The sequence below is a fragment of the Stigmatopora nigra genome, chromosome 3 (genome assembly GCF_051989575.1).
Source record: "Stigmatopora nigra isolate UIUO_SnigA chromosome 3, RoL_Snig_1.1, whole genome shotgun sequence".
Lineage (NCBI taxonomy): Eukaryota > Metazoa > Chordata > Actinopteri > Syngnathiformes > Syngnathidae > Stigmatopora > Stigmatopora nigra.
The window spans coordinates 9,729,586-9,754,652 of NC_135510.1; the positions used below are offsets into that span (position 1 = coordinate 9,729,586).

Genomic DNA, 25,067 nt, shown 5'->3' on the forward strand with positions numbered 1-25,067 from the left:
GGGAAATCACAAGGACAATCCACACAGAAGGGGAATAAAACAAGATAATAATAAAAAAACACAAAATCCAATCCTAACATTATGGGGCTGTTGAAACTGAGAAATTGAATACTTTTTAAAATGTTTACAATATTCTTGCCCCCCTAAAAAAATGATGTAATTCCTGTATTTGAATCTTGTTATGATTAAATTTAAAGATAATCAGTGAGCCTCAATGGTAGGTGGTATAAATCTTAGAAATATTGCTTTTGAGAGCCTATAATTATACAAGTTTTTGGACAATTTGAGCTATATCTCTAAAGAATGAATCAATTATCAAAATGGATGTCATATATTCAAATGTTGCACCTATAGTTATTTTGATCTCATGTCCTTTTAACTTCAATCAAAAGACAAATGTATCCCGGCAATGAATAAAACTCATATCTCAAGGCAGCACTTAAAAAAGTTGAGACACCTCACTTCCCAAATTATCTTCCACTCTTTATCAAAATGAAATGTCTATTATCCTAAAATAACTGCCCTCAATACCATTTGTACAGCTTCCTATCTCAACTCAAGTACAAAGTGAATTGTTTTGTCGAGCCATTGAGATTTATTCAAAGGCTAAACAACATTTTCCACTAGTATTTCTCCTGATGTAACAAAGATGGATGTCTTGCTTTGATGCAGTGTAGTCTAGATCTTCAGCAGTATTTATTGTCTTTGCAAGGGAGTCTCTAAACGAAGTAAATTTCAGCCGGCTCATCTTATGTGTGCGCAAATGTGTGTGTGTGAGAGCAGCTGATTAAAGAGGAGGCTCAGGGGCATTTGCTTCATTTACAAAGCAATTGCTTTTATGTGGGAAAAGCCCCACTCACTGTAGGTATTGTAAAAGGTTTCCGTTTAAGGAGCAGGAGATTAATTCATTGTTTAATATAACACAGCAGCAGTTCATATTTAATATCCTCGTATCATTCCTCAAGGGTGATTTGTCTCAGCCTGGGGGCTTTGTTATGTTTTAAAAAATGATATTGTTTTATTTTTTCACTCTGACAATCCAGCTCTCTTTTCTATTCTTTTTTTCCAACGCTGCAAGAATATTCAGCGATTCCAAGCTGTTCAATTATTCAGTGAATCACGATTCCATTTCTTACGTATTAAAAAATGTACAGTACGTGAAGCTGGGGAATGATAAAACAGCATAATATACTGTTTCAAAATCAAAGCACCTCTTGCATGCTTCTTCTCAGCTTTGTTTTTGTACAATTGGACTACAATGAGGATCTCCAAACCGTGTGTTAAAGGAAGAGCCAACTGTCTTTCGGATTCTCAAACGTCGACAATTGTATTTATGGCAAAGAAATAAGGATCACTGGGAATGAAACACTTCCAAGTTTCTCTACTGGGGGAAAGCGCCGCTTTCATACAAATCTAGTGAACAATTTGGACCAGAGAGCAAGGTCGCGCCATTTCCCTCACGGCCTCCTTTGGAAAGGAAAGAAAAAAGAAGAGTAAAAAAAACGAGTGCTAGTGTGAGTCTCTTCTACTTTGCTTTCTTCTGGATTGATTACCACGAAATGTGTTTTTCAGAGGTTTAAATGTCTCATTTTCAAATGTGAAGCCAGAAGTATTTAGTAAGGCATCATCACGGTGGGAGGCCTTGATTGTGTTCAACAGAATATGACCTAATTAGCATAACAGGCCCCTCTTCCATTCCCTTTGAAGTCCAGAGCACGGAATCACAAATGTATATAAACCAGCGGCCAAACGTCAATATACATGGAGATGCCACAAAGCTCTGGGGAAGCCTTGAATGAATTTTTGCACAAGGAGCGGAAAAACATCCGATTTTTTTTATTGCCGAATAAGCAGAACGGAGACCGCGCTGGGGCGCTGGATCTTCTTGCCACCAGGGCCAGTGGGCGCTGTGGGGCTCCTCTACTGCAGGGGAGCAAGGAGGGAAAATGGGAGGAGGTGGATGCACCCATCCTCCCTTTCAGGTGCTTTCAAAGCACACTGCATTTTAAAAAAAAAGCCCTTAACTCACATCAAATCTGTTTAAACTGGGCGGGCTGGCAGTGAATGATCATTTTTCAGTTCAGAATACGCATAGACAGCAAATCCATGATAGAAAATGATAACTGCCGCTCCTCCCAGTCCAAATGGACTGGACTTTCATCCCAGTGAGTGTCAACGAACTAAGAAAAATGCCACTGATAATTCATCTTGATTCCAAAATCATCTTTCCCCATTGAGATGAATGGAGTTCCTATTATATGTGTCAGGCTGCTGTAGTAGTTGGGTTTCATTTTCATTTTAAACAGACTCCCAATGATATTCATGATATGCATTTATAATTGAAACAGAGACAGTTGTTCATGATTTAAAGATATTCATTCTATGCTCTCCTCAGACTGACTGGTGCGCATGGAAAATAAACGCATTGATGGAAATGAAACTTAGATTTAAAGAAAAAGAAAATTACTGACTGTGACATCACGCTCTCACCATAAACACACGCTTTGTAGTTTTCTTTGGATATGAATAGAGAAGAAAAAAAGATGCGGTTGGTAAAAAAAACATGACAAAAGTCTAACTTGTGGGTAATTTTTGAATTTTAGACTATTGGAAAGGGATATAACATCATGAATTCTCCAAAAGCCCATATTATTTGAAGATCTTATTTTTTAGTATGATGCCATACATTTCATACACAATAGTAGCCCCATATGCAAAAGTTTTGTGCCCATTCATAAGATACTCACACACACGGAGTATAATTTCCTTCAGTTTATGATCATGGCTTTCACATTCATCTGTGAATAAATGGCCAATGTGCCATATTCACATTCCCATGCACAACATGTGAAATGTTACTTTGTCCAAATATGAGCAAAGAACAAAACAAATCAAGCTAATACATAGAAGATATATAGATGGTATTGTGGAAATGTGGATGAATCCTCATGTGGTAAAAAATCTACAGTAATCATGAAGGATTTACTCTTGTTTGTACCATTATGGAAATGTAGATGAGCAAACAACAAAAGTCGTTTTATAGCCAAATAAAAAATAGTATTCCAGTTCTGTTGTACTGTGTGCAGCTCAAAGTGCAATATCTTATATAGAAAATATATATTTTTTGAAAGAGTATAGTGCTGCAGCATTCTTGACGCAAAAACTCCTTCAGAGGTTGTTGGTGCTGTATTAAAGATTAAATATGTTCTCCATTCATCTATTGACATATATAAATATAGCTCCAGGTTCATTTAAGAGCGTCTTTTGTAGAATCGTAGAATCTGCTTGTTAGTTGCCATTGGCACAGAGGTTCTTAATGTCCAGAAATTGCTTGAGCTGCAAAAGACAAGGAAAAAGTACAGAACATAAGGGAACGAAAGATGAGGATGTGAAATCGTTCTGTTCATTTAAAGTCCCACTACCATCCCGGGGATGATAGGGTGAACTTTAAGTGATCCCATTGATATCAATTGCAATAGAATCACAGTCACACATAAACTTTCACTGTCCATGATGACCATAGACGTGAAAAATACATATAGGGTAAACAAAGAACACTATTTCATTTTTTCTTTTTACATTTTAACATTTTTTTAACAAAAGAAATGCCTGAATGTTAAGACCAAATGTATGTATGTATGTTATATATATATATATATATATATATATATATATATATATATATATATATATATATATATATATATATATATATATATATATATATATATATATATATATATATATATATATATATATATATATATATATATATATATATATATATATATATATATATATATATATATATATATATATATATACATATACATATATATATATATATATATATATATATATATATATATATATATATATATATATATATATATATATATATATATATATATACATATACATATATATATATATATATATATATATATATATATATATATATATATATATATATATATATATATATATATATATATACACACATAAAACTTATTTATTTATGTCTAAAATGTATTTTCCACTGTATGTACTCTCACCCTTTTGCTACTGATATAAAGTTATCTAATCTGATCTAATTCTTATAAATAGAAGTATAGTAGGTACTTATTAACAAGTAAATCGATGAACTGGTTTTATAAAAATGTAAATATGCCGTCACATTACAAAGGATGATATCACGATCATCTTTAACAAGCAAGTCGATCATGACACTGCTTGAATTCTATTGTATCCCCAGTTCAGATATGGAGCTAATTAAAGTGCAGCTTTTTTTTGCAAAAGTGCTAATAAATCACACTGTGACTCTTCAGTTAATTACACACACCTTCCTTTGCCAACCGTTCACAAATGTTTTAGCCCAAGCACAATTTGCACACAATTATCACAGCGGGAAAGCAATGAAAATGGCGCAGGTATAATAGGTTCATGCCGACCTCCACGTGCAGTACACTGCATGCATGTGAAAAACATGCAGTTCTGCCTTACTCTTCTTGTCCTATCACACAAAAGTGTAGTGAATCCCGTTGCTTAGAGGAGAGGAGGAGGAGGAAGGTGCCACAGATACAGGAGGAAGAGGAGGAGGGGGAGGCGGAAGTGGAGGAGGAGGCGGTACCGGCGTGTTAGCCTGTGATGGAACTAAAAACGAGAGACAGGAGGAAAAGACAAGGAGGAGAGGATTTGGGCTACTGACTTTGTCATCAACTCTTCGAAATTATACTCATCTGTTCAGATTGAAACATTTAAAATAGTAGTTTGTGCATTTGTAAAGGGGATTTTCGAACACAAGACCTGTCCCAACACATCGTTTGGTGTGTCCCACAAAAGGAGTGCGATAGAGAAAGTGGTTGTTCCTCCATCATCAACCCTCCTTTTAATTCATTCGCTGATAAAACCATGGTAAATAAAGGTTATGTGGCAGCCAATGAGTCTGAGCAAACTTAATGGGGCAAGTTTTTTTTCCAATTTGTTCTATATACGTCATACAAGGCAATCCTATATTTAAAACGTACAATGTGGCCCGCAACAGAATGACTTTGGCCCCTCTAAAAACAAAACCTTTTAGGCAGATAATCATTCTGAATCCGCATTATATGCCTTTTTGAACACTCAACACCAAATTATATATCATTTACATGTTACATATGTAATATATGTCCTGTTTGTTGGAAAAGGTTTAGAAAATATCAATCTTATTTTTTCTATCAACGAAGGTTCATTCTCCCCTCCAATTCACAATAAGGTAAATGAGTGCCCTGTAAGGAAATTTTAATAAGAATAATTCATAAATTGTGTAAGTGATGGTCAAATGAACTGCCCAATTTGATCTATTGATTCAGTATAAATCAAAATGATTATTAATAATATTAACTGGCTGAAAGGAATCAAATCTAGCCACATCTACCCACTAAATGTGTGCTTTTTGTCATAAACAATATTAAAAAGTTACCATCTTAATAAGTGATTGCACTATTACTATATAGTCCAGCTGGATGAAGGCTGTCACCCATAATTGTATGAAATATTTGAATTGAAGGGTGTGACCGAATATTAGTCATTTCTTTGCCTCTCTTCTGACAACATGCCAGCAGTTCTATTCTCTGACATCCCTCCATACTTGAAATAATGTTATAATTGTTGACTTTTCCTCAGCACAAGCCGACAGCTCGCATGTGACAGGTGTGCGTACGTGCGCGGCCGTGAAATTGTGCGCCGCCCGGCTGCTGTAGAGCAAGAGGAAGATGAAATGCGAGTGCGGCGTCTTTCATGCGGCTTCAGAGAGGTGCCGTGTGCGTTCAAAGAAGTGTTAATGCAATGCAGCGTTTGACTGGGTCATTGATCAGCACACAAAATGGCCTCATCTAGCGATTCCTCCCCCGTTTCAAACATTCCACACGGACTGCAATTAGACACCATGTGAGCTCCTGACACGGAATAATGTGAAGTTATTAAGGAATGAAGAGCCCTGCTTGACTCGACAGCTCTTCTTCCCCGCCTTCATCTTTCTCAACCATCAGTCCAATTTGAAAAAAAAAAAGAAATTAAACTTAAATGTTGCCCTTTTTCTCCTCGAACTGTTTTAAAAGAAAGCTCTCGTTTGTAATTGGTAGAGATCTGGAATTAGTTACTGTACTTACGTAGAATCATCACATATATGTGCATCAACTGATTATATTAGTTCTGGGGATATTTTTTTTACTCTCTATATATTTCCTGAATGAAATCTATAGCTTTACTGCAACATTTTGTCAGTGAATTTAACATTTCATTAAATTGTTATAAGTACAATTTTCAAAAATTGGTAGTTATTTGAACATTTTTTAATTTTGTTTTTTGGGGGTAGAGAATTGGAGGAACCCAGAGAAAATGCTTGTTGCCATATTTAGTTTTAAAAAAATAAGGGCATCTATCATTCAATAGTATTGCATGACAGGACAGTTTGCATTCAACAGTACATTTCCTAAATAAAATGTCTACTTTGGAGACCTGCCTGTTTACAGACATGATCTCCAATTACTTAGGAATTTTTAGGGATTTTTCTGGATTGTTGTGTGTGTGTGTGTGTGGGGGGGGGGGGGGGTGTTCGGTGCAAACTACTGTATAATGTGTATCACCTGTGACCCGTTTGCTCTTGAGGGAGGCTTCAGAGGCCAGCATGTAGGACATGGTGATGATCCTTTCCTGTTCCTGCAGAACTGAGTCAAGCCCCAGCTGGTTCACTTCAGACTTGTCAGCACATAACGCCGGTGCCAGGTTTTGAACGCTGTCAAATAAACACAGAATATGAAAAGAATGAGATCCAGAGATTGAACTATTCAGTCACTGACAAAAAAAACAACAGTTGCAAATGCTGTGAAATGTCTTGTTTTAGCAATGCTATAAATGGCAACTACTTTCGTCTTGTTATCAAAATACGTACACCAAAAATAACATGGACATTGTAACTCACATTTGGGAAATAGCACGAACCCTACTGCCATTTCCAACACGCAGAATGTGCACTACATCCTCCATATTGCCTAGTTGTCAAAATGACTGATTTGCTGTTGTTATACAGCAACGCTTAAAGCAGTTAGCTCTTGAAATACCATCATTTCAACACACAAAAAATATAAATGATGTTTGACAACCTCTGGAGCTGACATGTATACCTTTCTGAAAGTTTTACAAATAAACACCGACCTCTGAAACTTTAAACGTCAACAAATGTGTTTGCGAATCACTTATGCGGTGTTATTATATTTTTTTGGAAATCTCTTCCCATAACTAACCTGGACTTTGCCAAGATGCTCTTGATCCTTTCCACCTTCCGATGACGGTCCTCCATTTCCTCAGGACTCAGAGGCTCCTCTGGCTCCAAATCTACATATCGCTCTGGAATCAACACCTTCTCTGGCGTTGACAGCTGAGGAAAGAAAATGTGAAAATCTTTCATTCACAAAGTCAACTTTAGTTGAGACCCATCCTGCTATGCTTTGTGTATCGCAAAAAAATTGAGTCCCTGCCGGATGACAAAGCACTCATTTAAATCAGACAATTATTGTTTAATCATTAAAATAATGCTGACTTTCTTTACCTCTTTAATTAAGTCTGCATCGTAGTCTGATGTTTCCAAGCCGTCGTGGGTGGTAGGCTCTCGGGTCGCCGAACTGAAGGTCAACCAGTCATCCGAGTGCGAACGGGGTCTCTCTTTGTGCTCGGGGGGCCTCTCCTCCCCTTGGACGCTCCTCACACTTTGAGCCTCCTCACCTTGGACTGCCCTTTCCAAAAGTTGCAGGTCAAATTCCTGCTCTCTCCTCCACTGCACAAAAACACACATAAACACAGCAAGGACACACCAGGAAAAGTCATGGGATCAGTGATCAACTACTAGTTCAGGCTAGCCTTACTAGTTAATTGTAGTACTAGGATGTTTAAAATTCCAATACTCTAAAACAAGTGCTCATCTTAAGTCATTGGTTGCCATAAATGGTGATAGATGTCCAATTCAATGAGCTAACAGCAAGGATTAAGTACTAATACATCTACCATAAGGAATAAACTGAATGGCAACAATAAAAGAACAATATTTAGTTTTCTTGATGGAACTTATAAAGGTTTTGGTGTATGTGTGTATGTAGTAGTTAAGGGCAAAGAAAGAGGGGAAATACACTGTGGCATGCAAACAAACTAGTGAACACATCATGCATCAAGGCCAGTAAAATGCTACAAACCAAAATTAGGAGGGGGAAGAAAGCATGACAGTATGACTTCATACATATTCATTTTGTGAAAAAAAGAAAAAAAACAATAAGAAAATAAACACTATGGTAATGTTTTATTTCTGTATTCTGTATACAAGGCTGTGTTGAATGTTGAAATACATGCATTTGACTAAAGCTATTGAAATCATGGTATTTTAGCCACATTGTGTGACTGTTGTAATACTGTCAAACTTCAATAGGTCATCTTTTAAAGATGAAAATGACAATGATCAAATAAATACTAATAGGTAGGTCAAATTATGATGTTACGTGATAAGTCGATGGAAATTTGCGGATTTTGACTTACTCACTCACTTACACACAAACACATGCAGGTATAAGACAAGACTATAGACGATAAAAAGCATACATTTTATGTTAGTTTAATATTTCCTATTGGCAGTGAAATTTGTGACAGATTAGTGGTGAAAACATGGTTGTCAAATTGAAATAGAAACTTTCCCCAGGCCCAAGACAAAATTTTGATCAAGTGCCTCCCAACGGAAAAAAAATCAATTTTTCTCCTGTGTCTCCTCTCATTTTCTGAACCGCTTTATCCTCATTAGGGTCGAGGGTGGTAATGGAGCCTACCCTAGCGGACCTCGGGGCAGAGGCAAGGGTTACCCTGAATTGGTGGCCAGCCAATCACAGGGCAAAAGGAGACAAACAACCATTCATGCTCACACTCATACCTAGGGGCAAATTACAGTGTCCAACCAGCCTACCATGCATGTCTTTGGAATGTGGGATGAAACCAGAGTAACCAGAGAAAACCCACTCAGACCCAGGAAGAACAAGAAGGCAACATTGGTGAATATTTGGTGTGAATATGTGTGCAAAGGCAAATAAGCTAATTTGTTAGATGAAGGGATGGCAGACAAGGACGAGGAAAGATAGTTTGGATGTTAAAAGGGATGTGTTAGTGTAATGTATTGATGATTCCACTGATTTCAACACAATGTAAAAATCTTTACAGGAAAATCAAACATAATTTTCCCTAAGTATGAAATACTGCTGGAGATTTCAAGTCCAAAAAGATGAAATGAATGTGTATGTGTGTGTGTGTGTGTGTGTGTGTGTGTGTGTAATCTTGCAAACAACATGCAATAAAAAAAAAAGTATAGCATGCAGCGGTAGTGTTTGACATGCCAGTGGAATGTTGGGTCGGCCACTCTCTGTTTGCCTGGCGCCATGCGTGAGAGTGTGGCATGTGGCGACGTTCGAGACTAGAAACATACAGATCCAAAGTCGTCCGAGAGCGGGCGTGAGGACACGGAGGAGGAGCGTGGCGATGCAGAGGCGTGGCGGTCCCCGTGGCTCAAGGTGCGCTTGCGCTGTCGCACAAGAGCCTTCTGGTGTCTTTTCATCCTCTCCAGCTGCTCGTCGGCACTCATCCGCCCGCGCTGAGGCACGGCATCTGCAGAGTAGAGACGCTCTAAGGCACTTTTGGACCGCTCCTGAGAAACCAAAGGAGAAAAGAAAGAAAGAGGGGAAAAAAATCACAGGAAAGTGATGACTTTGCATTTGGGGGAATTTCTGATTAATTTATTTACTCATTAAAAGCTCCTAAGGGGTTTAAGGAAAAGGTGGATATTCCTCCCACAGTTCTTGACTCTTTGTTTTTTTATCAAGAAAACCACACTGGACTACAGTCCATGGGTGTCCACATCATATTATGGGATATATACACCAAGGGACCTTAAGCTCAATACACCACACTGAACAATAATCAGCAGGGTTTCAAAGTGGGTGGCAATAGAGTCAGCATATTGTCCCCAAAAAACTGTAATTTACAATTGGTATACGTATAACATTACTACAAGAATGAATGTAACCTTTACACCAGGAGCTGAAGTCGCTCTTCGTAAAGTCACATAAGAAGAGATGCTTGAGGAGTGATTCATTGTGACGGAGGAGCCGGCTACACAACCGAGAGGAGACAAAACACACACTCTCAGATGCAGAAAAATACAACTTTTCGCTTGGTGAGGAGTCAACATGGCCCTACCTCTGCTAGGTAACGTTTGATAACCTCCGTTGTTTCCTGACGATGTCACGGAGGTGACGCTGGAGCCATCTCCTCCACCCGGCAACTCAGGATCGCTTAGGAAAGGCCTGAGCTCAACCTGTCCCATGTGGAGAAGTTACACTAACCAGGCACAACATACATTAACGAGGACTAAAATTGTAAGGCAGAATTTTTGTCTTTGACTGTATGACAAACCCTGTTTAGACACAGGGGAAATGTTATCAATAATTTGTGGAAATTTATTGGGGAAAACAAAGATAATTTTTCATGGTAAAATACTGTTACACTGCTCTGTACCTTAACATCTCCATTTTGGCCGATCTCTCGGTCCCTCTTCCGTTCGTCAGACTGTCGCTTGAGTCCGCGTACTGACGTGTGTCTGATGACTGTTGTTTCCCTGGGGAGGGGGGGTACAGCTGGGGGGTTCTCATCAGGACTGTATACTTGAGGTAGAGGCGGTCGGGGAGGCACATCTTCCTCAGCCTGCATAAACAAATGACTTGTTACTTTAAAAAGACAGTATTTCTTGTTGAGCCAACTCCTTTCGTAAATTGTGTTTGGGGGGACTTTTTCAGTAGATTAAACAGTATAAAGGAACTTTTAACAAAATACGTACAGTATGTAGATAGATAGCAAAGACATGGAATACGTATGAGAATTTGTTACTGACCCATGAATTTCCAGTGGTGGTGTTTCCACAGTGCAGTGAGGGCTGATGACTGTGACTAGAGGATAAAGTGGGTGTTGTGGCATTGTGGGTACTAGGACTGAGGCTCGGGCTGTGCTGCTGCTGTGACAATCTCATCTCCATAGCAGGCGGGCTTCCAGACATTGAAGGCACTGATGATGCTGACACACAAGGCACAAATTTCCTCTCTGGGGAGGATTGAATGTCAAGTGAGTAGTACACACATCACAGTGTTTTCTCCACTGGGCACATTCAAGGCATTTACAGTGGAGACAACATAATACAGACTATCTGGGGAAATAGCTTATACATTACTCACAAAATGTTACAAGGTGTCAGTGTAAAATTACCTGGGTTGGTCACAGAGGAGATAGTGACTTTGTAGTTGTCTTTACTGCTGCTGAGGCCTGCGATAACATCCTCGATTCTCCAAAGCTCTTTTCTCATCAGGACTTTTTCTTGCTGCTCATACAAAAAAATATATACATTGGCCTTGACAATTGTGCTTAGCAGAGTTAATTAATTTCTTCACAAGCTATTTTTCCAACAATGGAACCCAGTTAGTAAGAAAACAGCCCAGACCAAAAGTCTCATATTTTTGTTTAACAATTGAATAATTAATTAAAAGTGCAAGATTGCTGCCTAACAGCGACAACAGTTTAAATAAACCAGAAAAGGACCTCATGTTACATCTGGTTTGCACTCAAACCACTTAATTTCATACATAGATATAAAGTTTTCCAAATAAATGTGCCCTAATATTAATTATTTACATGCATCTCAGAGAACATGGAGCATTTTTCACCTGGGAAAGGTCCGTACGAGTCATATGACCGTGCAGGGCCGCTTTTAGCCAATCTACATCTTTTTCCAGCCTAATGTACTCTTTCCACGCATTCTCCATCTCCTGTAACACAAGTGTACACAATGTAGTGCTTCACTAAACCCAGAAGACATTTTTAAACAGCAGCACATTTTCTGACATCTTGAAAGAGCAGTACGTTAATCTCTAATTTCTATTTATTGAATTGGAGTAGGGAGATAAATGGGTGACTTACTGTGGAAACTCTGGATATTTCTGCCCTGATGTGCACCACATCCTCCTGCAGTAGTTTTTGCTGGTAGGCAATTTTCTCCATATGGGATGGTTGATCTCTGTACTGCTCCATCTGCTGGTGGGACACATCCAACACTGACTCCAGCTTGTCCTGGACCGAGACATGATGAAATTTAATAGAAGGCATACTTAAGTGTCTTATCCACTTGACTATAAAAACTGGAAAGATATAAACCTTATCTTCCTTGAGTGTGCGTATCTTGGCTTCTAGCTCTTGTAGAATCTTGTCTTGCTCACACAGTCTGCTTAGTTTTACCTAGAGGAACAAAAACAGTGGAAAAGGAGTAAGCATTATTTTGTATACTAGTATGAATAAGTAAATAACTTGGAAGTACACAAAACTTCACAATTTGTCATGAACAAGGTAAAATAAATGCCCAAAAAATGTAATCTCAATCTCAAGAGACCATTCTCCCTGCAGTGCGGTTAAGAAAGGGAAAAAAAATCTCCGGATGTTGTATTAATAGCCATTATGGGCAATTGTAATCAAAAATCCATATAATTTCCAATTCACTTTATAATGTGTGTTTATAGGGAGTGGCAGATATGTTTGCTTAGAAATGGGTTATGTGTTTATGAAAACAACACAAGCCGCCTGCCAAATTCACAGTGGCTCTCACACTGTGTATTTTTCTCCCATCTACTTATCATTCTGTTCAATTAATTATTAAGCTGTGTTTATTTTGCTGCGGCCGTATATTGTTGTTTTTAATTGCATAAAATATTCATTGTTCAGACAAATTTCTTATAAATTGTTAAAGTGGAACAATGCTAATGATGAAAAGCCAGGACATTCATCCTATTTACCTCCATTTGCACACAAAACAAAGAGTGTGTGAAGCGGTGGCGGGTAAATCAAACTGAAAAATTTAACAGCTCGCCTTCTAAAAAGTCCCATTACATGTATTTTTCCCTTTAAATTGCAGCAAGGAAAATAAAAGTTGTGGTCGATATTCTCAGGCTCTCACTGTGCAGTCTGCTTGGGAGTCCCCACTGTGTTGCAGTGTACTTACACTCTCTTACCCCCTCCTTTTAACATAATTTACCACACACACAAAGCACACTAAAAGTCCCACTCATGACAGCAACTAAGTAGTTGCATAAAAATAAAACCATAAAAATCACCATCCACTTACATCAGCATCACTTTCAGCAATTTTCACTGGCCTTTGCACTTTTTTTCTGAGGCATTCTCGTCCGGTAACCTGAAATGGCCCATAGCCGCAAACAAAATAGAATATTTAATACCATTATGACCACACAATTTCATGCTCTCCGACTTTAACGTTCCCAGTTACTACATAAATATTTCAGTGAATCTTAAAAAACAAACAGTGTGGGTACCAGACAAGTCATATGGTTTTAGAGAAGATCACAGAAGCAGAAAGTGAAACTAAAGACATAAAAAAGTTGGCAACTAAGCACTAATAAAATACTACTTAATGTACTCTATTGTACAAGTACTGCATCTGCTTGGAAGTCTTGACTCACTTATCTTTGTAATAATACTAACTCTGGAGAACAAAAAAACATTGTTGAATGTTAAAAAAGTTGAAGATAATCATTCATACAAAGATTGTACAAAAAAATGAGATGATGCATTCACTCCCAATAATCTTAAAGACGATATCCTATCACCAAATCCTTAAAAAGCAAAAGCAGGAAAGTCTTATGTCTTAATCACATCTTCCCCAATCATGTCAGATTTTGTAGCAGGTGATTGGTTTAAAGAATCCCAGCAGATGTATCAAATTTGATCCCCAGCTGATTTACTTTGTAGAAACAAATTTCCTTACATTCCAACGGCTTCCAAAAGTTGGCGTGGCATTTTCAAAGCCACTGAAAATTGATACACTCAGCGGCTCATGACTTTGAATCTGTTTTAAAATAGGAAGTTATTACAAAAAAAGTATTACAAAAGCCACTTTTCAACAACGTATAATTGTTGAAGTGTTGTAAGTGGAATTCTTCCCCATGCCAACTTAATGTAAAACTTCAGCTGTTCAACAGACCCAGTACTCCATTTTCGCATTTTGTGTCTCATAATGCACCCCCCAGTTTCAATGGTCACCGCATCGACAGTGATAAATGCCAAATGGACGTCTATCGCTAACCAAGGACAATTAAGGAAAAAAATGTGTTATTGAAAATTGGCATTTAGATTCTGGTTTTCTGTTCATTGGCACTAAAGAAGTTTACATATAAGCATATTTAGTCATTGTAAGGCAGGTGAATTAAAAAAGATGGGGTGGTGGAACACAAAAGGTATGAAAGAGGACAAACAGGGATAGTTACATTTAATTGAATGGGTCCCACCTTCAGATCTAGATATTCCAAGTCCTTCTTCAGTTGTACGTAAGTATCATCAGCCTTTAAATGAGCAGTGAAGAGATAAATTACTCATATGACGCTAAATTGGATTACTAGCTATACTAAAACCATTTGGAATTAGTTGCTTTGAATTTTTTTTAACCATCTGGAAAATAGTTTGATGTCACAATGAAAAAGTCCATTATAGTCGAACCAAAGCCAAAACCACGGCATCAATGAGCAGTGCAACATTGTCATACTGTGAGACCGGTGTCATTCTATAAGGAATCTGTTATGCTGCCTCCAATTGATAAATGCAGGCATGAATGTACTTTGTGTTCCATACTATATGAATGCAAGTGCAATCCACGAGCAACATGCTTTCAAATTCATCTAGTATGTGTCAAATCTTCACACGGCCACGTGCAATGGAGTCTAAGGTGGCAAAATGCCAGTGAATGACAAGGAGGGAATGTTAAGGATCAGCTGGGTTGGGAAAGGGGTGGGTGGTCGGTAGATGACGGCGCACTACCGAGGGGATGGGGGGGGCTGTGGTGTCGAGGAGCTTTAAGTAAGTGCATGACCCCTGACCTGCACGCGGGGGCCGATGAGGCCGTTGTGCTGCTGACGCTGCAGATGAGCGAACGCACCACCCGCACCGACAATGGCGGGGCTTTGTCCACCGGCCATCTTGGCCTGGTGTCTCCGCAGCTGAATGAGGAGAAGAGTCAGCTCCTCGGGCTGGAGCCGCACCCGGCCGGGTTTAGGACACAGAAGGAGCCAGAAGGTTACCAGTCACTAAACACTCTTTCAAAGCCAATTCGAACAGTGGTCACGTGGAAAGGGACCAAAGGGTGGGAGACAAGAGCACTTTTATCCAATCATGTAAACTAAGGCAACACTGAGCAATGGACGTTGGGCAGTTATGATAGAGGATATTTCACGGATGTTGAGGGTGGTCTGATTCTAAGGGGACAGATTGTACAAGTGGATTAAATATGTATTATGCGGTGGGCTCCACAAGGGTTGGATAAAATTGATTCCTCATCCAGATACAAGGAGCAAGGCCTGATGTAAAAATCTGTTCAATGGTAAAATAGGTCATTTTTAACAATCAGAACATTGTTTTAAAATGTAACTATTTTAAAAACAACAACAATGTGATGGAATAGCTACTTATAAATGTTAGTAAAAGCATAATTATATACAGTACTACCTTGCCACTTTGCGGATTGACTATCTCAGATTCACCACATCACGGCTTCGATATATACGCTTCATACATATGAAAAGTTTATAGTGTACGAACAATCATATAAACATGAAATAGGGCTAAGGCAAGTCACAAAATCCCTACATCACAGTTATTCGCCTATTAACACCAATAAACAAGGTATTACTGTATTTCAAATAGTTTTTCCTTTGTTTCTCATTTTCCAAAAATATTCCAATTGTTCAACTTGAACAAATTAATTGAATTGGATAAAGAAGACAATCAATCCCACAACTTCTACGAGAGTGAATTCAAAATGTGAACTTCAATACATGAAAGTGAGTGTGAGATGTACTGTGCGATTAGATGTCCTACACAAAGTCTAATGTAATGCAAAGAGTTTATACCGTTTTGCCATGCAGGCTGGGTGCACTGACAGTGTGGGTGATGTAGCCCATGGCTGGCATGGAGCGCCTGGCAAGCTGGGAGGTCTGAGGAGGAAGCAAAAGGATGCAAGCACATCCATGTGTTAAGTGCATTTCACATAGTGTTTAATCAAAAAGAATGTTGAGAGGCTTCAAAGTTGAAAAGATTGCTGGCAAATAAATAAGCATACACAGCAATTTTTCTTCTATTGGAAACAAGGTGCGCCCCTGAATTTTCTGATGCTACAGGGCTTGGAAAGATTTGACATTTTTGCTTAACACACAGAATTATTGAAACGGGGGCGGGCATGCTATGGCGAGCCTTAAAAGGACACAAACAACAAGAGATTTAATTAACTCCACATAAATTACAGCAAACCTGCTTTCTTAAAATAACATTTGTTTGCTACCAGCAAGAGAAGCACTGTGAGCCATTCCCTCGGAGATTCCCAAGCCACTATTTTTTTGCTGTATAATAGGTTTTTTATTTAAATGCAAGATGAGAAGAAAGGGCGTGCTGCTGATGTTTGAGATAGACTAGAGATGTTTATAGGGTGCTGGCGAGCCCTGGGCACATTGGATTAGATGCTAATAAAACATCTCTCTTAATGATATTCCACTGGGACCAAACGCATCGCTATTACTAGAACCTCCTCAGCTTTAAAGATGCTGGGTGCACCAAAACTTAAGTTCAACTGCGGGTAGTCCTCATAAACATTTGCTCCCTCACATGGTCACTGCGGTTGTCTTTGTTTGGAAAATATACTGTATTGCATCCATATTTTGAGTGTGTGCCTATAATTATACTCAAACACAAGCGGGGCGATCGCGTGTATAAAAGGGGTCAAATGTGGGGCGCATTTGCGTGTGTGTGTGTGTGGTTGGAGATGTTTTAGCAGGGCGTGGACAGTGGGACCACATATTTGCGACAACGTACAGATCAAAAGATGTAGACGCTTAGACCCAAACCACCTGTGGAGTGGAGTAATGTGGGGTAAACTTCCAAAGAGTTGGACTTGCGTCGTTTGTTTTGAGTTTCATAACAGCTTCAATAGCCTTGATGTAGAATAAATTCCTTGTTCCTCACTGGTATGCATTTAAGTTAAATGTTACGTTGTGTGACAAGAAACATGACATTTCTGAAAATCAGTACGTTAACATTTGGCATAATGGTAGAATGGCTGTATAACAAAATTAGGTACTATAGTTAACAACTGTGCACTATTTGTACTAGTAGTCACGTGAAATACAAAGGAATTTGACATTGAATCAATCCCTTTTGTGAAGACTGGAACTGACCATTCACCTCCCAATTGAAATTTGGATGTCTATCGTCACAAATTGCAGCAAAATATGTAAAATGATTTGAGCATATATTCGGTAGCTTTCGATAACTGGCGTAACCATAATGTGTATGCTTTATACTCCCTAATATAGCTCAGCACACTAGTCGAACGATTGGATCTCAATGGCACTTTTGGGAACCTTAAGTGAGATATCAAGGATATTGAATATATTTTTACATATTTCTTTGCTCAACCCAAGGAATTGAAAGCATTGTTTTGCTGCCATCTTGTGGCAACTTTGTTATCGTGAGTGGAGGAGCTCACAGTCGTGCTTTGCTACCATCATATGGCATCAAGATCATGAAACTGTAGTGAATTGAATTGAGAAGCTTAACTACAAAAATCTGACCTGTGAGAGTCGAGTGAAGATGTGACCAGGAGATGTGGCCCCACTTTTCTCCACACTTGAGAATTCCTCAAGAGGCCTGACTGTCCGTCTGCCCGAAGGTGTGTGCGGCCTCCGAGGGGAGAGAGGTTGGAAAGAAGGGGATACGGAGGGAGGGACCTCACAGGGTGACGGCGGCACTGAAAGGGAGCGTGGCATTTCCACTGTGACTGTGAAAGAGGACGAGTCAGTGAAATTCGGGCCGGAGTATGCGGGTGCCGTGGGGCTGCCATGTCGGAACTGCTGCCTCTGCTGCCATTCATACAGTTGCCACACCATTCCCTCTTTACTGGCCACGCGTTCATCCGTGGACATGCGGAAGTGGCTTAGTCGGTCGTGGGCATACTTGTAGTCACTGGGGAGGTTAAATGAGGGAGAGGTGCTACCGGATGGTAGTCGAGGAGACTTTGGCAATGACTGACAGGACGTGTCCGCTGTGCTAACTTTGGGCGGTAAGGGAGGAGTTCTCCGAGGGAGGTTGTACTCAGTAGATGGAGCGCTGGCGAAGAGACAAATCACAAACAATTCAGTTTGGCAATTGAATGAATATTTGAGGGCAAGCTGCTTAACATTCAATCTCAAGTCTCTCTGCGAGTGCAATCTTTTTTCTTGCTCCTAAGTTAATTGGGGCACATTTAATTTCATTACTTGAGAACATTTGTGCAAGTTGGTAGTACAACTCTGACATGCAGATCATGTTGACATGTTCCTACTAAAGCTAAACTCATGGTCAGCAATTTTTGATTCAACTAGTAGATACTAAGAGGCAATTATATTGACAAACCCCATTCATGTGATACGGTAATATATGTTATAAATCCTAAGACAGCATTTACATATATATATACTTATAAGTGTAGTTAGTATCATTCTTGGGTTATTTCTGCAGGTGTGATCTGATGTTGGCCACTAGAGGGAAATATTTAGCCTTGTTACTGTCAATTCCAGACTAGAGAAGATTTCCACTGACCTCTTTGGGGGGTCGCCCTTGTGAACTTTGACCCAGTGCTCCACTTGAGCGCGAGCATTCTTCCTTTGTGCATGTTTTTCCCTGCCAGCACCCCTTAGATACAACAGGTTTCCATTGTGGTGTTCCGACGGCGCAGGCACTTGCTGGCCAGTCAGGTAGCCATTCCTTTGAGGGGGATCCTCCACCGTGTTTGGCGAGAGCCTGTCCCTTGCTTCAGACAGCCTAGACCTCACTGGGACCTCCAATAAGAACCTCTCTTCTTCTCTGGGGGATAGCCGAACACAATCTTCCCAAGGGTGCTCTCTGTCTGTCCTTGGAAAGGTTTCTAACTGAGCAGTGGACGACTGGTTGACGTGGTTGCTTTGAGGAAGCATCTGCTTTTCACTTTTCTCGGGCTTTGTGATCTCTCTGAAAGTATGTAAAGAAAAAAATAACATGAGTCACTGATTAAACGTTTTGTAAGAGAGTAATATAGAACCAACTAGTCAAAAAAAAACCTCCAAAGTGATATTTGATCCATAAACAAAATAATCAGATTTCACGTAAATTGTAATAAAATATTTATAGAAAACATATGGATCCATTTTCATCTGTGTCAAAAATATACTGTGAAGTGTTTTTCCATGATATCAACATCAACATAATTTTAATAATAAGTGTAAGTAACTTTTGAGTCAATGTCACCCAAAGATTCTTCAAAAACTTTTATATTTGACACGCGCTTCCATTGAACTATATCAGGGCTCTCAAACTCAATTTATCTGGGTGAGTGTGGGCCAACAATTCAACTAAATACGTTTCAAGAATTCTAAAAAAGTAGTATGTTAAAAGTACTGTAATCCTTCTTCATCTTTGATAACAATATTGGTTCTTCAGGAGAGAATTCATTTTCTATGTTATTATACAAATATTCCTAGCCATGTCTAAATTAGTATTGACATGCTTCATAATAAATAATAGTAATAAATATCAGTAGACAACTAAAAAAAAATTCTGGATCTAAATTTTCCTGAAATTGGCTACGTTTGTCACCAACCTTTGTCTTTGTGGCAGGAATGATTGCATGACAGGACACATATTCCTTCCCACCGGTTTCTATATATGATTAAAATGATTATTTCCAAAACTGCGTGGTGCATGGTGTCCCTTGGGCTCAATCCATATTGCAAAACGTGTCATGAATGCAGTGCCATTAAGTTTTTCAAGCCTCCAGGTGGCGTTAACGCACAGTCTATAATGACTTATATACAGTATTTCCATAGAAGCCATTTAATATCCATAATGCTCCGGCCACTTCACATTGTGTTGAGGTACAAAAAAACTACCTGCAGAAACACCACTCTTAAATCAGGCTAACATCCAGCTGGTAGAGGTCAGCACATCTAGATGCACCTGAGTTATTATCATGGACCTGAACAGATGGGCAGAACCTGCCAAAATCAAGCCTCAGACAGCTGGCAACCTATCTATCATATTCATCACAATGCAAATGTAAGTAGAAAGCATGTCAAAATTGTACCTCCAATTTTTTTTTCTTCCCAAATTACCTCTTTACTCAGTTTGTCAAGCTTTATGGAGGGGGCAGGACGTTGGTTCTACAGTTGAAAGCCCAGCCAATGGGAGAGAGGAGGCTTACTGCTTGGGGTGAGACCAACCTCTTAATGGTATGACTCTGCTGCATCAGCGCTGCCTGGTTCATGGCCCGGATCCAGCCATTCATGTCCTCTTGTGTGTCTGCGCTGAAGAAATACGTCCGCATCCCGCAATGTTCAGCCTGAGAGCCAATCACAGAGTTCTTATTGTAGATGTAAGAGCGCATTCCTGTGTGGCTTGCCTATCAGGGGGAGACAGAGGAAGAGTGCAGATGTGATAACTAAAAGGGCCATTAGTCATGTTTAGAAAGACTGACAGCTGCTAATTAATAATAAAAAAAACAAGAGGGGAAAAAAAGAGCAAGTGGTGCATCATAAACAAAAGCTGTGTTTAGTTTATGGCAAAACTAATCAACCATACAATGGAAAAGATACAATTAGCAATGAGAAACCTGCAAATTACTTCAATCCGACCTTTATAAATAAATCCTCTATTTTTGTGTTATGACATGAAACGGGTTAGGTTGTTAATACCTATTAAATATGCATTCAAAACGAACTGTTTAGAAACTGTTTATTGAAATAAAATCGCCTTTGTCCAATATATAAATAGTAAGTTGTGCCCCTCTACTCAAAATTGTGGACTGCGTTGATGCTAAAACCACCGCCTAGATTTTTCTGAAAAATACACTCTAAGAGTTGAACAACTGAAAGAACCTTCACAAAAACAGAAAAAACATCACTGGAGCAATTTTAATATACTGTTGTAGAAACACTCATTCTCTATAATGGGAACCCATGAGAGTCACATTTTTATCATATCTGCTGGCTAATGGGTATATCTTGAAAATAATTCAGAAACTGCAGGACTACAAGATGTTGATTGAAACAAACGACACAGATGTTTACAAAGAATAGTAATAAAATGCGTAAAAAATGTTGTCTCTCGCAGAGGTGGCAAAAGTTCTCGTACTTTACAAGGAATAAGATTTAAAAAGAAAAAGACTTGAAAAAAGTAAGACTGACTATACCCCTGTTCATATTTATATAAAAATAGTCTAGTGTTTGTTTCCAAATAAATCAAAGGTTTTAAGATAATTGTTAATTGGCATTAGAACTTTTTTCCCAATTTAATTTTTTTTTGAATCGCTAAAACAGTGTTACACATTATCTTTGTCCACAAAGGTTGAATAGTGATTAACTTATTACAACTTAATTGATTTTTTTTCAACTATTAAAACATAGAGAGCCCTGAACAACCTCCTGGAGAACATTACGTTTACTACCCACCACTTAACTTTTCCATGATGATGTTAAATGGTAAATGATAAATGAGCATGAGCGGGACAAATACCAGAGCCGATAGAAGCAAGATCTCTTGAATGGTAGCACGCTAACTCAATTCCATACCTCTAAACTGTAACAAAACCTAATTGGAACTGGAGGAAACAAGATTTCAACATAAAACCATTACAAAATTTGGTAAATAGTGCAAACATCGTGTATGTCACTACTGCACTGACACTGCATTTTTCTACTGATCCAATTACCTTAAGTGCAGAGCCAATATCAAATGTGCCACCATCTAAAAAGGCAAACAATTTACTAAAATTGATGTCTCCCCAAAGGGCTCTGGCATTGATGTGCCCAATATTACAGTTTCATGACAACACGCCACTAATGTACATTTAGGAATGCACATTGTAAACTAGGAGGAATGAGATGAGGAACACTGGTGGTAATGCTGAAGTGAGCAAATACCTACAGTAGTCATGCAAGACAGGAAGCTTTTGCGATTCAGGAAGGCCACTCGCAGAGAGAATAGTACTCACGCCGCCCGCACACACACACCCGGCCATAATGGAAGGCAATTGACCAACAGGAAATGAGAGAAACACAGTGAGATGAGAAAAATAAAAATAAAGAGAGAACATTAAAGAGATCAGAGCAGAAGACATGGAAAACAACTATTGGCTCAGACTGTTATTTTTCTTCAGAGGTCATTCGAGGGAAACCCCTCAATATGAGTTTACAGATGTCATTAAAACAACAGTTAAAGACAAATTGTTTTAGATAGACATAACGCATTCCACTGGACATTTTCTCGGTTTCCTCAACGGATTCCTTTACACAACTGAATGAAAGTTAACTCTCAAGTGTATCACTTCAAACCTGATCTTTTTTTAATCATTATTATTATTTACTGTGTTTCCTATTTGTTTTTTTATCATTTTAAAATTCCTGATATAAAGTGAAAAGTTTGGAAAAAATGTTCACCATATCTGTTTTTCAATAAACATGCAGGTGGTTGAAATGGGAGTTATGGGCTGTGTTATTTTGTTATCTCATGTGTATAAGCGTGGAAATAGCACAAATACCTCAAATTGAAAATTTGCGCAAATCTCATCTCATTTTCTGAACCGCTATATCCTCACTAGGGTCGTAGGGGTGCTAGAGCCTATCCTTGCTGATTTCAGGCCAGAGGCGGGGGATGCCCTGAATTGGTGGCCAGTCAATCTCAGGGCACAAGGAGACAAACAACCATTCATACTCATACTCATACCTAGGGGCAATTTAGAGTGTCCAATCAGCCTACTATATCAACTTCAATTTAAATCAAACTTCTTCTCAATAAAATAATTCCAATATCCCTTCGAGGCTTGTAGCTCACAGTCAAGTTCACTGCATTTGCTATCCCAAAGGGGATTTGCATTCAGCTTTTCACAAACTAAAAAGATCATTTATTTTTCTACGTATTTATATTACAATTTCTTTCACTGCTATAAAAAATTACAAGTGTGAACACTACAATGAGAGTACCAATATAAGGCATCATTTCTAGTTAGTCTTCCTCCCAGACAACTTTAACTATACTTCATACATTTACTGGATTCTAACACCCCTGTATAATTGAGCTGTTCTCACCACGTGTGTGCATTTTTTGAAAAAAAAATACATGGACAATTTATCAAAGATGTGATAAAGGTTGACACAAGCGCTTTTCACGCTACTTTGCATATTAGTCACAGTTACCCGCAGGCTCTATTTATCATTTAAAATTCCCAACTGCACAATTAACTTGCATTACGATGTTATAATCAAAGACAAAACTCATCCAGAAAGTTTCAAGACACCTAGTGTGGTCTTACATGTTAATCAGGCAACCAAGTATACAGTATAGGAGCATGGATGACAGAATGGCCAGCAGCTCCAGATTTACATCTAATATTCAGGCACTTTGCTTCCACAGAGGTGGGATGCAGTATATAATATGTTCACAGTAGTGGAAATAAACGATAACACATAGGAGGAGCTGAGTGTTTAAACATTATCCTGAGTAAGCGCATCTCCAGACTTTACCACTGTTGTTGGAATATTACTGCAAGTCACAAAATGTAGGCTTTAAATCCCTAGCAAAAATGGTGGTTTTGTCCTCTCTTTGTCACAGTAACTGGATTAGAAACTAAAAACACAATCATTTTCAAGATTAGAAATTAAACACAGTCATTTTTCCTTCTGCCCACCATCAGTGAAAAGTAAAGAGAGAGACAATAGAAAAGTCTCTCCTACTTAACGTACTGTACATATGCTAATTCATGCTGGAATCATGCCTGGAATACGTAAAAGATCCACTGCAGCAGAAGCAGGGCTTGGGACATACTCTTGATCCGGAATGTAAATGTACTATTCAAAAGGGCTTGGGAATGGCTGACTAATTTTGAATCATTAAATCATCACTGCCAGTTCAAACCTTGTCAGCCAATGAATTAATAATACCACATAGTACAGGGGTAGGGAACCTATGGCTCGGGAGCCACATATGGCTCTTTTGATGGGTACATATGGCTCTCTACTAACCTGTGAGGTAAAGTATGGAAACTGCTGGTGAGAAAGCGCAGGAATAGGACCATTACTTTGGTATTAGGCCATTGACTATCCCCAGCACCTTATAATCTTTTTTTTTTCATTACACTCTTTTGCATGGATTTTCTCATTGATTGCAACAACAAAACAATGTTGTTGAAAAAATTCTGAGACTTTTCGTACTTTAAAAGTGGTAAAGTGACTAAAAAAGGCACACATCTCCATGTATGTTGACTTTTAAATTCGGAGCATGGCTCTCAAGGATTAACATTTAAAAAATATGAATTGTTTATGGCTCTTAGATATAGACATTATCTAGAGGAGAAATTCTTTAGTAATTGTAGAAAATTCTGAGGGCCCTTGTTGCTATGTTGAAATATTCGGGATATTCATTAGCAATTATTTCTTCCCAATTGATAAAGGCTGTGCAAGTTCATCATTATGATGCCAGGAAAAATATTGTTACCTTGAAAGCATACTTGCGGTTGACATGGTCCTCCGGTGCAACCGGTGCAATGACATAACTTGGCAGAGGAATGCTACCGAGGACCGTCTCCTCACGGCTGTCTAAACCAGCATCCCACCCCAAAAAAACAACAGCATGTTAGTCATTTCCTCCCAAACACACAAAAAACAAAGCTCTGCCAAGATGTTTTATGACGTTTACAAGGGATTTGGGATTCACAAGTCGTAAATGTGTTGTAATTCATGGATGAAAACTGTATAAGCGTTGAAGTTGGCTCGACAATTGTTTACAACGGAATTCACTATGAAAGCTCTCACACTCTGTTCAGTGAACCACAAGAGGAGGGATTAACAGCGCTATGGTGTATACCAGCTTTAATAAAGATGTAATTTATTAAAAATGAT

At 38.7% G+C, this 25,067-nt stretch overlaps 1 protein-coding gene across 14 annotated transcripts in view; it reads right to left on the reverse strand.

Moving 5' to 3' along the window:
- Nucleotides 1-966: 966 nt before the first annotated feature.
- The window catches only part of plekha7b (pleckstrin homology domain containing, family A member 7b), a 48,120-nt gene continuing 24,019 nt past the window's right edge, over nucleotides 967-25,067 (reverse strand). For 3 of the 14 annotated variants that reach the window (XM_077713427.1, XM_077713421.1, XM_077713424.1), the window contains exons 6-27: nucleotides 24,664-24,764; nucleotides 20,397-20,575; nucleotides 18,742-19,149; nucleotides 17,736-18,270; nucleotides 16,023-16,106; nucleotides 14,994-15,143; nucleotides 14,409-14,462; nucleotides 13,229-13,297; nucleotides 12,268-12,348; nucleotides 12,034-12,183; nucleotides 11,781-11,882; nucleotides 11,326-11,437; nucleotides 10,958-11,163; nucleotides 10,585-10,770; nucleotides 10,267-10,384; nucleotides 10,094-10,179; nucleotides 9,497-9,715; nucleotides 7,592-7,816; nucleotides 7,287-7,420; nucleotides 6,630-6,778; nucleotides 4,504-4,653; nucleotides 1,706-3,336 (exon numbers count right to left, since the gene is read on the reverse strand). In XM_077713427.1, the coding sequence (XP_077569553.1) occupies nucleotides 4,517-4,653; nucleotides 6,630-6,778; nucleotides 7,287-7,420; nucleotides 7,592-7,816; nucleotides 9,497-9,715; nucleotides 10,094-10,179; nucleotides 10,267-10,384; nucleotides 10,585-10,770; nucleotides 10,958-11,163; nucleotides 11,326-11,437; nucleotides 11,781-11,882; nucleotides 12,034-12,183; nucleotides 12,268-12,348; nucleotides 13,229-13,297; nucleotides 14,409-14,462; nucleotides 14,994-15,143; nucleotides 16,023-16,106; nucleotides 17,736-18,270; nucleotides 18,742-19,149; nucleotides 20,397-20,575; nucleotides 24,664-24,764 (3,485 nt within the window). In that variant the 3' untranslated portion in view covers nucleotides 1,706-3,336; nucleotides 4,504-4,516. Of the gene's footprint in view, nucleotides 3,337-4,503; nucleotides 4,654-6,629; nucleotides 6,779-7,286; nucleotides 7,421-7,591; nucleotides 7,817-9,496; nucleotides 9,716-10,093; nucleotides 10,180-10,266; nucleotides 10,385-10,584; nucleotides 10,771-10,957; nucleotides 11,164-11,325; nucleotides 11,438-11,780; nucleotides 11,883-12,033; nucleotides 12,184-12,267; nucleotides 12,349-13,228; nucleotides 13,298-14,408; nucleotides 14,463-14,993; nucleotides 15,144-16,022; nucleotides 16,107-17,735; nucleotides 18,271-18,741; nucleotides 19,150-20,396; nucleotides 20,576-22,098; nucleotides 22,699-24,663; nucleotides 24,765-25,067 lie in introns of those variants that run through there. The other 11 variants (XM_077713425.1, XM_077713426.1, XM_077713417.1 and 8 more) reach the window with 10 other exon arrangements.